The 14,522-nt window shown below is 39.6% G+C and overlaps 1 protein-coding gene across 1 annotated transcript in view; it reads right to left on the bottom strand.

The window, feature by feature from the left end:
• The window catches only part of ELAVL2 (ELAV like RNA binding protein 2), a 110,787-nt gene extending 109,463 nt beyond the window's left edge, over window positions 1-1,324 (bottom strand). Inside the window, exon 1 of the mRNA XM_027721990.2 lies at window positions 1,235-1,324. Coding sequence (XP_027577791.1) covers window positions 1,235-1,261 — 27 coding nt within the window. The 5' untranslated portion in view covers window positions 1,262-1,324. The remainder of the gene's footprint in view (window positions 1-1,234) is intronic.
• Between the last annotated feature and the right edge of the window lie 13,198 nt (window positions 1,325-14,522).

Raw genomic sequence — 14,522 nt, 5'->3', positions numbered from 1 at the left:
CAGGGTCAAACTCTCCAGAAGTTACTATTCCTGAATATGCTCATATATTTCACATGTTACTGTCTTCTTCAGAGGAAGGACAGTATTTTTGAAAAGAAGATAGTTCAAGGAAAACTAATACTGCATCACCTGCACATTCACCTAACTGTAATTGTGGAAAATATTAAGCTAAACATTACTGCCTTTGTATAGATAGTAAAATAAAATAAAATAACCAAAAATTTGTTTATTAAAGATAAAATGATCATAGGAAAAAACAAGCTTGACTGTAGCTACAGCTAAAAGTCTGTAGTTTGGAGTCTCCTTACCCATGTCAGACTCACTTTGGAGTAGTTCTCTTTAGACTACAAGCAAGTTCTGCTCCTTTCAACAACACTCAATAGCCTAAAAGTGTCACCAGAACAGTGACTAGACTCATAACTCCTGAAAATTATCTGTATTGCTTTAAGTCATCGTGAAGTTAACTAATACTGACTTACTGCTACTTTCCACAGAAATCATTCTATTATTCTGATATCCACAGAACGAGGTCGGTGCAAGTTAACTATTACTGCCTATCATCCGACATGAAATTCTAACCGACTGCTAAATATTGCAATGAGCAAAGTTACCTATGGTAATCATGAAGCGAGGAAACTTACTATTCCTTTAGCTGGCTCAAGCACCTCTAAGTATACCATCCCTTAAAAAAAAAAACCAAAATCAATTGGAACGATTAAATAAATAAATAAATCAGCCCTCACACTGCACTGCCCGGCTCGTTCCGTGAGCTGCTGCTCCCCGGGAGGGAGGTGGGGGGTTCTCTGCCTCGGCGTGCCAAGGTGCTGCCTCGCAGCGCTCTGCAGAGGACACCGGGCGCTGTGAAGGTCGCCTGCAGGCGGCACCCGACCGGACCGGACCGCCCCCCCCGGGCCGCGCCGACCCTCCGGGCGTGTCCCGGCAGCCGCGGAGCTGCCTTGGCACCCGCCGCATTCCCGCTGTCCCTGCCCCGCTCCTCCTGCCGCCGGCTCCGCCGCCCCCCGTCCCGCCGCCCACGGCCCGGCGGGGCAGCGCGGAGCATCCCCGCCTGCGCCTCGCCTGTACACGAGGTTCATGTTACGTGCGAGGATTTTTCTCCTCCACCCGCCCCCACCGACGGTGCTTTCTGCCGCTTTTCTTTTTTTTTTTTTTTTTCTTTTTTAACCCCGATTCCGGAAGAAATTTCAATAATTTAAAAAAAAAAAAATACACTTACCATTTTGACCTCATAGTGCTTTGTCATGGGCTTATGAAAAAAGCCCACAGACACATCTACACACACACGCGCGCGCGTATTTATGCGTTCTCGAAACAGCTGTCGCAAAGGGGATGGGGGAAACTGCTGCGCGGCGGCGGACACTCAGAAATCAGCGCACAAAAGGAGGGCGAGCCACGCGGCCCGGACTGAACGCTCCCCCACGCCCCTACAGACCACGCTGGGAAAGCGAGGAAGGTGGGTGGAGAGGCATGGGTAGAGGGGAGGGACCCACTCTCCCATCCGACTAAAGGAAACATCCGCCTTATCAAAAAAAAAAAAAAAAAAAAAAAAAAAAAAAAAGAAAGAAAAAAAAGAAAGACAAGGAAAGCCGCCGGCGTGCGGAGCGAGGGCGGGCAGCGGTCCAGCCCTGGGGGTGATGCTGGCGGAGCCCGCACGTGGCAGAGCCCGCACCACCGTCGGGGCGCACCGTCCCCGCCGCGGGTCACCTCGGCGGATCTGAGCATCCCCGGTTACTTAAGAGTACTCCTCTGGTCTCCTCATCTTCCCCCATGCAATTGATGTGGTGCAACAGCATCATCAGCGACCCGCCGTCCTGCACCGCTGCCCGGGCGGGACTGGCGTCCCCTGTCCTGGGTGACCTGTGATGGCTGCCTTCTGGCCTTTGCCAGAAACTGTTCGTCTGCGCCTGTCTCTGCCGCCGGAGGTTGGGAGGTGTGACACCAACAGTTCAGTGAATCTTGTCCAGGATACCTCTCTGGGAAGATGCTGCTTGGGCATGTGTTGCAGGACGGATTTCGCATTGTCAAATGCCATGGGGGAATATTGATGGTCAACGTGCACATCCACACATAAACTCTTACCTCTGCAAAACACCCTCCTTTGACACCCTCGCCCTTCACACACTGTTTGTCCTTTCCTTCCCAGAGACTGGCAGCACTCTTCTGTTACAAGCAGTCTATTAGCTCATGGAGCTATGCAGCCCATGGCTGGAAAATACTGCCTCCTCCTCTGTCTTTCCCACACATCCTGAACTCATTCTGCTGCCTCCTCCTCCTTCACTCAACAACTTCCTTTCATGCCCCTGGGCTGTCCACTGAAGACCCAAGGTCCTCTGTAGACAAGCCCTGTCCTGGCACAAGGGCACGCTTCATTCCCTTGCTTCGTGGTGGGAGTTTGGATGGGCCAGTTTGGATAAATCAAATCAAAAGGAGTTGAAATTTTGGAAGTTCTTTATTTACCTTAGCTTGTCTTCTCTCTGTTGTTTCCTCACCTATGACGGGCACCACAAATACTCTGTTGTTAACCTTGCTGAGACCCTTGAATCTAGGAAAGAATAAGAAAGGACAGTCTGTGTGTATTAGCTGCATTTCTGTATGCCTGAGCTGGAGAGCAGAATACAACAAACAAACAAACTCAACCAATTTTCTTCCAAAAATCATATACACAGAATGCATACTTAAAAATTAGCATTTTTCTTATGCATAAATATATATACTGTGCATAGGCTGTGTGACAACTATGCTTGAGAGACAACTAGGGTTTTGGACCCCAGTTTTGCCAGGGAAACAGAGATGAGAGGCAAGTTTAATGTTTTCACAGTAAGTCATTATGCTGATCTCTACAGAAACCCACACCCATGGGCAGAGAGGTTTGTGTTTGGAGGAAGGCTCATTCTACCCATAGCCCACATAGAAATGGTGTTCTGCTCCTGTATTTTGAGGCCTGGTGCACACTGAAAGGGGATGATAGCTTGTTATGGAATGTTAGGAGGAACAAAGTCCTCGGCAAAGTCCTTAAGCATTTAGTGGCCACAAAGTTGTTGTGTTCAATGTTTGTAGAGAGATGTGGAAAAGGAGAGAAGAATTCATGATGGAAGAAATTCTAAAAGTATGAAAAAAATGGAAGCTATATTGAGCAATACTCCCCTTTTTATTTTTTATTTATAAAGTATAAACTGGTTATGTTGGCTCCAAAAGACCATCTAGGCAAGAGTCCTGTAGTACTTGCAAGGACAACTGATTTTTGAAAGCCATGTCCTTCTCTGCCTATTTTATAATGTCCCTAATTTCTCTGCAGCTTTTACAAGCACTCTGCTTCATTGATGGTCTGTCCTGTTAGCTATTGAAGTCAAAGGAGAGATTGCTGTACTCTGCAATGGGTGTTTAATTGAATGTAATGTTTCTTTACTCTGTTCTATTCTGCTTCTATATTTACCCAGTTTTAAGTTACTGAAAACAGTTGGAAAATTAGTGCACTTTCTCAATATTTTCAGGAATTCATGGAGATCAAGATGCATCCTTTACACTGACAATATTTCTATGCCTCCAAATATGTAATGAATAAAAAAATAGAAAATGTAATTAATGTATAACATTACAGTAGGTGGTAAAGATTTCTCTTTGTTTAACCTACCAATGTATTGATAAATGTGTTTGAGAATAAAAATTAAAACAATATGCCACCATATTGATTACTATGGATCACCTACCTTTCTGACTGAGAGGTTTTTTTGGTCTTCTTGCTGGAGGTTGTTCTTGTTCGCCTCCTTTTCTGGATTTTATACGAGATTACAGGTAGCTGAATCTGAGTGAAGTAGAGATAGAAGGCTTCAGCTCTTGGATCAGTACAATGTTTGATTATGACATATTTCAAAGCCAGAATCTCCCATTTGGATATCTATCTTCACTGTTTCAACAGATTTTATGATCTCAAAATCTGTAGTTTTAGGTCAATGTTATTTATGGAACATACGATAAACAAAGAACAATTAGTTTTTCATTAGCTGCTAGGCAAATGTCATGCTCTCAGATTTTAATCAGACAATGGATATATCATCAGAATATAATCCATTTGCTATGTTTTTCTCATTATATCCTCTAAGAAAATGGCAAATATTTGTCATTTCAGTTCATGTGTATGAACTTATTTTTAGATCTAACTTGCTGAATATCTCTTAGTTCCGTAAATACTCAAGTGCTTTATTAATAGCATTATAAAAAAAATATATATCTAAGCCTTACAATGTTTATTGTGGATTATGGTGAAAATATGTCTTCATTCAGGACTCTGGAAAGTGAATATTAATAAATTATAAATGTTTGGTCTTGGCTTTCTGCCCAGATGAGATGACTTAGGCTTTTTGCTTTATATATCTCTTGGTACCTGAGGTGACTTTGGTTTACCATCCCTAGTGTAGGTGAACTGCCCACTTAAGTTATAGACACATCTGTAGCAGAAAAGAGTGTGAGTCTCCTAACTGAAATGACAGGACTTGTCTTGTTTCTTTCTTTCTGTTTTTAATTTTGGGATTCTATATACGCAGTTTCAAATTTTCTCTCCTGCTCTGGGGCCTGGTCATATTAGGTACCATCTGGAAAGCAGAGTCAGAATAAAATATGTAAATTTTGTTTATTAGAAGTGTAATTTCTTATTCTAAACAGAGAGGTACTCGGTCTTGAACCGTAGGAGTTCTGTCATCGTGTCATCAAACAGTACTACAGAGAGCCACAAACCCATTAAACCATTGCATTAGTGCCAATAGCTGAGATGCATCAGCATTTTTAGATGTTGCTGTAATATACTTACTCAGCTTAATGATAGAGATGCAACATTATTTAGTTTCCACTCCTTTCACTCCAAGTCCAGTGGTTAAAATGCACTGAGATTCACCACACTTCACGTCCTTATGATGGTCAGGGAGATGCCATCTTTCCTCTCGCTCCTCTTGCCAAAAGTATTTGATATCTCTGTTTGTTTTGTGATGTTACAAAAGCTACTGTTGCGAATAGTCCACCCTGCAAAGTTAGTATTTAAGGAAATGTGGGGGAGGGGGTGGAAATGTCAGTGACTCTTTTACAGAAGGTTGTACCTATTTTCACTTGGGAGCACCTGAGTAGGAAGTGTATTAACCTTCATTTTGGTCCTTCCAGCTGCTGTTCTATGTCAGTCCACGACAGCCATCCTTGCAGGTTTTAGATTCAGTTAAGAAATGAAAAGAACCCCACTAAATGAGAAAACACAAAGATGTAGTTAAAAATCACCAGAGTATAAAATAAAAAAAGAACTTTTCACTCAGAAAGTGAATAGACAAGAGATGTGATAAGAGATCATGTAGCTGATGGCTGATAAAATGTCTGCACATCCAAATTGTGAACACTTTGAAGGGTTGCATTATTTATCCGTTGTAACAATGACTGAGAAGCATGTGAATCACACCACTACATTTGAGAAATAACTTTGCCTTTATTTCTCCTCCCCTTTTACTCTCCATCCATTAGATAAAAAAACACCTTATGGGAATGCTTTTCATTGTATTGAATGTATGTGGTTCGCTCCTTTTTATCTACTTACATGGCAAAGAGCTTTTTCTCTCTTTTAGGAATTGCTTAAGCCACTCTGGAGTCTGGTCACAGAACAGAAGAGTAAGCAGGCTCATTAGGAGAACTGCAGTTAGATATGGGCATTAGTACATGTACGGTCATCACCATGAGACTGTGGTGCTGGACAAAATTTACACTGTCTTTCATACTAACTTGTAATCTTAGGGGGAATATGGGCATCCATTATTTCCTTTAGAAGGAGATAAACTTACAAACATTTTGATGAAAGAGGTATTTGGAAGACTTTAGGCAAAGAAAGATTTAAAGACAGATCAGTACACTGGCGTATTTGTTTTATTTTGGTAACACAGTTCAAGAGATTTGTTTCTAATGTAAAACTATTTTTTATTTTCAAAGTACCTTTCACTCAAACATCTTAGAATTAATTTAATTTGGTGTCTTCTTGGTCTTGTGAGATAAGTGCGTTTTTATAGTCCATTTTGTAAATGTGTAAACCCAGTCAAAGTGCATGAGAAAGTCTAGTTCCATCATCATCACTAAGATTCCTATCATGAAACATGAAAATCTGAAAAAGTGACTTTACTATATACTCAAAAAATGTGAAAAAAGAGGTCTTTGCAGATGTACTTCATTTCAAACACAAATTCTCTCTTTCCTCCATGCCAGTTCCCATCACTAACTAAAATAGGTGTTGGACATACTTAAAGACTTCATCAATATGCACAGTAAATGAAGAAAAAGAAACAAATAGAATATATACAAACCCTGCTATTGGTACATTTGTTAATTTAGCTAATGAATGGAGTGACAGAAGTTCCTACCAAAAGTGAGTACCAGGACACATGTGCAAAATTGTATGTGTCCAAACCTTTCTATCTCATACATTTTATTTCTACAGCTAATAGCAATAAACTTGTACTATGTGTTGAAGTCTTTGATGTAGCATCAAAAAAGATTACTACTCAAATTACAGGTACCTAATGTTCTTCAGAAAAAACCTTACTTTTAAATTAAATGTATTTAAAATGTCTATTATTTATTACTGATGCAACTTAATTTGGTGATATGTTCTGACAGAGGGCACTTTGCTGAAGTCAGGCTTTTGGTCATACTTTATACTAATTGACCAGGCTTTTGAGGAGGCGAAAACTAAGAAATATGTAGAAAGATTGTATGAGCATACATAGTTAATTTCTCTGCAGGATGTTTTAATGTTAGAATAGTCATTGAGAAAAATTTGAAAGAATGCATGAAATATGCATCTGGTCATGTGCCACACAAAAATCTGACTTGATATCCCTTTAGCTTTAGTTCAACTTTACCTTGATATAAGAAGGTTGGTGGCAGGAAGAGCTCAATGAACCTGTGCCCTCACAATCTGTTGACAACATCCTGGCTGACTGTCACAAGATCTTTGCATTTCAAACCACAGTAAAAGTGGTTTCTGAGTGCAGGTAAATTGCTTCCTGGAATGCAGCACACTGCAGGTAGTGTTGGGTTTTATGTGAGAGTCTGGCTGCAGCAGGACTTGACAGCCAAGCAATGATGTTGTGAGCAATCTGGTGAATGGTTACAAAGTGTGAAGGATCAATAACAAGAGCTATTAATTTCTATTGTCACCTCAGACACCAAGTCTGTGATTATATTTAATTCAGAAATCATATTCACAGGTAAAACAGAAAGGAGGGATAATCAATTTTTTTTTCTGTGGACTACAAGATTTGTTTCCTAAGCTGGAATGCTTTACAAATCTCAGAGAGCACTCTTCACAGCATGTTGAAAAAGTAGCTTAATTTGAAGGACAGTGAGCTTGCTGTGCATATATGGAAGGTTCCATTCTCTGACTCGTTGTGGTTTTGTGTTAACATAAATACTGTACTGTTCCCTGGAGATCAAATTTTTCTTTTTTACATCAGATCCATGGCCTACTGATGCTTCAGCACTCTGGTTGCATAGTTTGGACTTCTTAAAATAAGGACGTTTTCTCTATCCAGAATGCTTTTTTTTTTTTCTCCTTCTTCTTTCTTATAACTAACGGACATTTTAATAATTAATTAATATTTTGAATGATTTAGGTTTTAGGAAATGTAATGGAACTGGTAATGCACAAATTCACAACGCAATTAGATTTCCATTAAAAAGCCACAGACCTTTAGTGAGATTTTAGTATGAGCACCAAACTTTGTAATGGGCACTAAAATGTAGTTTTCACTAGCGTTCTCCTTGGATTTGGATTAATTTTGTTTTTTTTTAAGCTACCACTTCTTTCTTATAATCACATTCCCCAGGGTGTTCCTGTCCTTGTAAGGTCCGCAGGTGTCTAACTGAAATCAGCATTTACTCAGAGATGACCAACATACCTGTCCTCCTGATTTCAAGTGGGATAGTTTTCATCTTAGTTGCAGGTACTTAGTGCTGTGTTTCAGATTCAGTATGAGAATAATGTTGATAACACACACTGAGCAGTGCTTACCCTGAATCAAGGACTGTTCAGTGTCTCATGCTCTGCCAGCGAGCAGGTGCACAAGGAACCAGGGGGCAACATGGACAGGATGGGGAACCCAAACTGGCCAAAGGGATATTCCATACCATATAATGTCATGCCCAGTATATAAACAGGGAGGAGCTGACCAGGAGTGGCTGGTCACTCCTTGGGGATTAGCTGATGGTGAGCAATTGTGTTTATCACTTATCTTGTGTTTTATTTCTCTCTCCCTCTCCTGTTCATTTCAATTAGTAGTAGTAGTAGTAGTAGTAGTAGTAGATGACCATAAGGTTGTCTTGAGTGTGAGTGGCACCATTAAGTTATGGCCTATGCAAATATGTAGGATGAATGGTGTGTTGAAAACATTCTAGTTATTCAAAATGTCCCACTAAACAGAGCAGTGACAATTGAACTAGTGTTGAAATGGAAACAGTTGATCATTATAACAAGATTTAAATACTGAACATTGTCCCAGAAATAATGATAAGTAAAATGAAAGGATAATGATAAGTAGAAGGAAAGAAGAGGCAAAACCAGTAACCATCAAACAACAGCTAATCTCAGTGGTGCGGGTCATATAATTTTACATAAAAATGATACATTCTTGACTTTTCCAATATGGACATTATTGTAGTGGGTTTGTGTGGTAAGGTTTTGGTAGAGGGGGTTGTAGGGATGGCTTCTCTGAAAAGCTGCTACAAGCTTCCCCCATGTCCAGCAAAGCCAATGCCAATCAGCTTCAAGATGGACCCACTGCTGGCCAAGGCTGACCCCATCTGTGACAGTGTTGTTGTCTCTGGGATAAGATAATTAAGAAGGGAAAAAAGTTATTGGACAGAAGAAAATTGCAGCCTGGGAAGAGAAGAGAGAATATGTGAGTGGAGCAGCCCTACAGACACCAACACCAGTGAATAAGGAGGGAGAGGAAGTGCTTAGAGAAGAAATTCCTCTGCAGCCTGTGGTGAAGACCACGGTGAGGCAGGCTGTCCCTCTTGTTAAGAACCAATCAGTGAGAGATGTCTCTACTCAAATTAAGGTGCAAATGAGACCATTTGCCAATGTCAATAGTATGGATTTTATTTAACAAGGAATGTCAGGTAGATAGAAAGAAATAGAAAAGAGAGGAGAGAGAGATAGAGATCAAGCAGGAGATAGTCACCACCTGTGGGTCCAGCAGCATCCCAGTGGTTCTTCTTCACCCTTCCCCGGTCATTCAAAACTTTTCACTATTTGTACATCTTAGCAAACAAAGGAATTAATGCTCATTGGCTACAAAATTCTCTTATTCTGTTGGTTAAATGATTCCCTCAGTTCTCATGGTAATTAGTCCACATGCTCAGTCTTTCTTTTCTTTTGAGTTGGTGGGTTTCTTGGATTGGCGGTCATGATCTCTCCCTGCTGGAATTACCTTCTACCCAATCAGAGCTGATTTCAGCATAGCTGCTGAGTTGTCTTTCCTTGTGGCCTGTAAATTCTGCATTTTTTGTGTCCTTTATCAGTGAAACATTCTTCTCCCTAAGCTTTTTTAATCTTTCCCTAGGTCTGAGATAATACCTGGACAATGGTACCACCTTTATCTTATCTCAAGTTCCCCTCACGGTGGCTTAATTTACAGTCCAAGTTACAGGTGTCCACGGAGGCATATTTGGGGAATCTTCAGTGGTCGTTGGTGGTCTCAAATGCCATCTGTCCCACAGTGTGGACTGGTCTTTGTTTGACCTGTGATATGTGTATGAGCAGTTACTTCTTTACACAGTTTGCCACAGTGGGAATTTTTGTCTGGATGCATTATGCAGGATGTACTAACCAGATCTCACCTTTGCCAGACCTGGAGTTAGTGCCATCCTGTCTCTCCCTTCTGTGCTTATCTCTGTGGCCTTAACAGTGTTTGAAACAGGCAGCTGTGCTCTTTGATTCCTTACACTTCTACAGACCCTGGAGGATCCCATGTCAGAGCAGGTGGATGCCTGAAGGAGGCTTTGACCCTGTGGGAAGCCCACACTCGAGCAGGCTCCTGGCAGGACCTGTAGACCTATGGATTAAGAAGCCTATGCCGGAGCAGATTTGCTGGCAAGATTTGTAACCCCCGGGGCCCCTGAAGGACTGCACTGCATGGAAGGGACCCATGCTGGAGCAGTTAGTGAAGAACTGCAGCCCAAGGGAAGGACACAAGCTGGAGAAGTTAATGGAGGACTGTCTCCTGTGGGAGGGACCCCACACTGGACCAAAGGAACAGTGTGAAAAATCCCTGAGGAGAGAATTTCCTGAGGAGAAAAGAATAGCAGAGACAACCTGTGATGAACTGACTGCAGCCTCCATTCCCATCCCTCTGTGCCACTAGAGAGGAAGGAGGGAGAGAAATAGGTAGTGAATCTGAGCCTGTGAAGCAGGGAGGATTGGGTGTTTTTAAGATTTGATTCTATGTTTCATTATCCTACTCTGATGTGATTGGCAATAAATTAAACTATTTTCCCAGGTCAAGACTGTTTTGCCCATGATGGTAATTGCTCAATGATCTTCCTGTCTTTACTTTGATCCATGACCTTTTTGTTGTATTTTCTCTCCCCTGTCCAGCTGAGGAGGGGACTGATAGAGTAGTTTTGGTAGGCACTTGGCATCCAGCCAGGGTCAAACCACCAGTTCTTTAGTCAACTTACAGCTGTGTCTTTTATAAATTTTCTTTGATCAATTTCTTCATTGGAGAAATGTTATGTAGCTTATGAATGTTTAGGGATCTCAATAAGAATGATGTTACATAGTGTATACAAGATTTTTCAAATTTGTAAACATTCTGGTTAGTGTACATAGCAGTAATAGCTCTTTCTCTGATGGATAAAGAAACTCTATAATTCACCATTGCAACTCCCATCCATTTAAGGAAATGTAAGAGATTCCCCTTTCTAACTTCAATTAAATTCAAATTAAGCCATTGCTAGAAGCTTTGAGATCCCAATAGTGAAGGTGTGAACCTTCACATGTGTAAGGAGTATAAACGTGTATGTGCAAAGCAGAAGACAGAATGTTATTTCTTTAAGGAAATGCTCCAAACAAGTATTTAGCAAGAGCTGAATAGCATAATGGAGTCTGATTACAAATCTCTAGGCAAAAACCTGATTTTAAAAAAAAGGTGAACTCAAAATGCAATGAAAGCTGGTTTTAGGACTGAGAAGGACTTTATTGATTTTTTTTTTTTACTTTTTACTTAAATTTTTAAGTGCTCATTAACTTTGCTATGATCAATGGTTAGAATTAGGTTTTTACATTAATTTTGTTCAAATAACACCAGAATAATTTTATTACCTTCACTACTGACCATGATTCTTCTGTCTTCTGGGCAAGAGATACCAATGCCACTTCACCTTTTTGATAAGCATTTACAGGTGAGTTCCTTCCATTTCTGCTGAGTAATCCAAATCCCTCCTTCTATGATATTTGTCAAGGGGAAATTAGAGGGTTCGTGCTAGGATTTAGCTACTGATACCATCCCTGATTTGTATCTATTGCTGCAGAAACAGTTCAAATGGTGTTCAATTCTCAAGAGTCTGAATATCTGAATATTTCTTCAGTCAGATTCAGTTAGAAAATAAAAGATTGTAAAAGTGTGTTTTGGCAGGAAAGGTAAGAATATGATTTAAAGGGATTGTCTCAGCTATAACAAAATCAAAATGGGAAAAAAGTGTCCCAAAATAGTTTAGAAGGAGGCACACTAAATGTTGTCCTTCTGTGTTAGAAACTTCTTAATTGCTTTAGAAGTCACTAACTATCAGCAGTACTACTAGTCTATGTTTTCATGATCTTCCACTTCACCTGAATGTATTCTCTAAGCCAATATTTGTGGTATTCTTTCACTACATGCTTGGAAAGCAGATAATAATAATAAAAAAAAATCCTACATTTTCTACAAGTTTAAAGCAAACAGCCACTAAAAATATCAGAATTATTTTAGAATTTAATATCAAAAAGAATGGAAGGATGCAGGTTGAATTTTAAAATTTATGTGTTCTCATAATCCTCTTAATTCTCCAGTTCAACTAAGAAATTTTATGAAACAGAACAGGACCAAATGAGTTCTGCATGAGTTCTGCATAAGTAAGGAGCACATACAGAATTGCTTTTGCTGGTCAGTCTGGAATAGTCAGTCATAGGACAAGTTCTGGAATGGATCACTTTCCCAGAGTTTCCTTCTCTGTCCCTCAGCAGAGCCCCAGTTCTTTTGTGTGTTTAAAGGATATGGCAGAGAGCACCTGTTCTCACAGAGTTCAGTTTTAGGGTGTGGTTTAGAGTGTGCTGTTCAATATTTATCTTTCTTTTATTACTCTAAAGAGGTTCTTGTTAATTACACGTAAGATGATTTCCGGCATCCTACACAGTTTCCTGTTGATTTATGATTTCTTTGGAATATATGCATGTGTATTATAAATTATGATCAAATGTCAGTGTCCTTATCAAGAGAAAAAAGTAAAAAATGCTTGGGGTTTTTTTTGATGCAGCATGAAATATATATTTCTCTTCTGTTGTCTTTAGCACTTCATTGCTTCAGCTGATGCATTTTATACTGTCTCTTTTGTTGGAATAAAGGTTGAAGCAGTACAATAATCCTACTCCATCAACTTTTCAATGAAGTTATGTTGGAATCCAAAAAAACCCTGAATTGATCCCATTTCAATCACTTATGTTGCTTTATGTATTCTGAAGATGAAATAATATTAGCCTGTTTCAGAAATTATGGTTTCCTTCTTAAGATTTGAGTGAGTACGCTGTGGACAACTGCTGTCTTTCAATTTCTGTAGTGGTATTTATTTCCCTGGGGCAATGAAACTTAACTCAGCCTTATACAAAGGGCCCAGTGTAAATATAGATTTAACCCTGTGAATGTGCAAACCCTGCAAAGGCAGAGATGTGATTTCACTTCAGCACTTTACTTCATCTTCTGTCATTCAATGCTGCAGAACGGGTGGTGCACACAATGTGAGGAATGAAATCAGCTGCTGCTTTTGCTTGCTTGATTGAGGATAGTAATTCCTAGGAAAATTCTTCCATGAGGATTTGGTCATAATTCACCAAAGGTTGAGAGGTTAAGGACATAAGGGCTAAAGAGCAGTGTGGATGCCTTTTATTTACTGTGCTGATTGTGTATTTTAGTAGATTTATGACTGCTCTTAAATGAAACAGCCTAATCTACCAAAGGCATTCAGAGCTCCTCCTGTAATGGGCAGATCTGAACAGCTCAAAATTACTTCATTAAGGGCTGTAGCCATGTTTAGATATAATCAAGAAAAGTCATGCCTTCAGAAATTCCTCTTTCTCTGCTCTTGATATTGCTTTAATATTGACTGTAGGATGCAACCAGTAGTATCTTTGAAAGCTTCTGGTCTTTTGCAGAACAACCTAAGATGCACATAAAGAGACAGTTTTAGAGATAGTTTTTACTATCTCTAAAAGATAAATGTCTTGATGTCCCTGTAGAAGAAAGAGACTTCTGAACAGTAGGAGAGATATGGACTACATGTTTTTTGGTCTTTCATTATGCTCTGCATTTTGTTTGTTTGTTTGTCTTTTTAAAAAAAAGTTTACGTTGAATATGTGCCATGTTCTACCAAAATATTCAGATAGTCAGCAAACTACAGCATCTGCAAGTTGGTAGATGCCAATCTGTTTGCACCGATTTTATTCTACCCACTGTTTTTATTTTGGCTCATACATTGTTGCTGACATCCAAACTGGTGGTGGTAACTTGAAACAGATACTAAAAATCATATTTATTTAAATGTGTCTGAATTTACATTTTAACATATTTAGAGTTGCCGAGCAACCTCTCTGTCAATTCAAAACTCCATGCTTATTTGAGAAATATTGTAGAAATGTACCCATTAGAGACAGGTTTTTTTACACCACTTTCTACACGATTGTGTCACTCTGGTCTTAGTTACAGCTTCATGAATTTGTACAACATTCAGTATCCCAATAGGTTATAGTTTTGAATAAATATAGTTTCAATTATATTCAACAAAAAATCATTAGCATGGGAAAAAACAAGGATTAAAATTAAAACTGTATCCTCACCATATGTTATACTAGTAAAATACTTCTGGTATATATATCCCTGTTTCAAAACCATGTAACAAGTCAGACATTAAATCCTGAAAGAATAACACAAGATAAGCGTGGATAATAAAACAAACCTGCAATTTCCCTTAACATAGCTGAATAGACGCCAAGAAACCTTTGCTGACTATAGGAAACATCCTCTAGTTATCTCTGTAGCCTGAAAGAATGCACTATAATTGATAGAAACCCCTCCAACATTATTTATTAGTCTTACTTCTTTCTTAGAGGGTCATAAAGATGCACTTTTTCACAAAACGAGCATTGCAGTGTACCAGAGAGACTTAGTATTTTTTCCTTGAAACTGTGAAATACCTAGTTAGGCCTACATTTTTGATCCATCGTTGAGAGTTTG

Source organism: Pipra filicauda, unplaced genomic scaffold (genome assembly GCF_003945595.2).
Source record: "Pipra filicauda isolate LSUMZ 115617 unplaced genomic scaffold, ASM394559v2 scaffold194_size2289513_pilon, whole genome shotgun sequence".
In the NCBI taxonomy this organism is placed as follows: domain Eukaryota; kingdom Metazoa; phylum Chordata; class Aves; order Passeriformes; family Pipridae; genus Pipra; species Pipra filicauda.
This window is presented reverse-complemented; position numbering and strand designations above follow the sequence as displayed.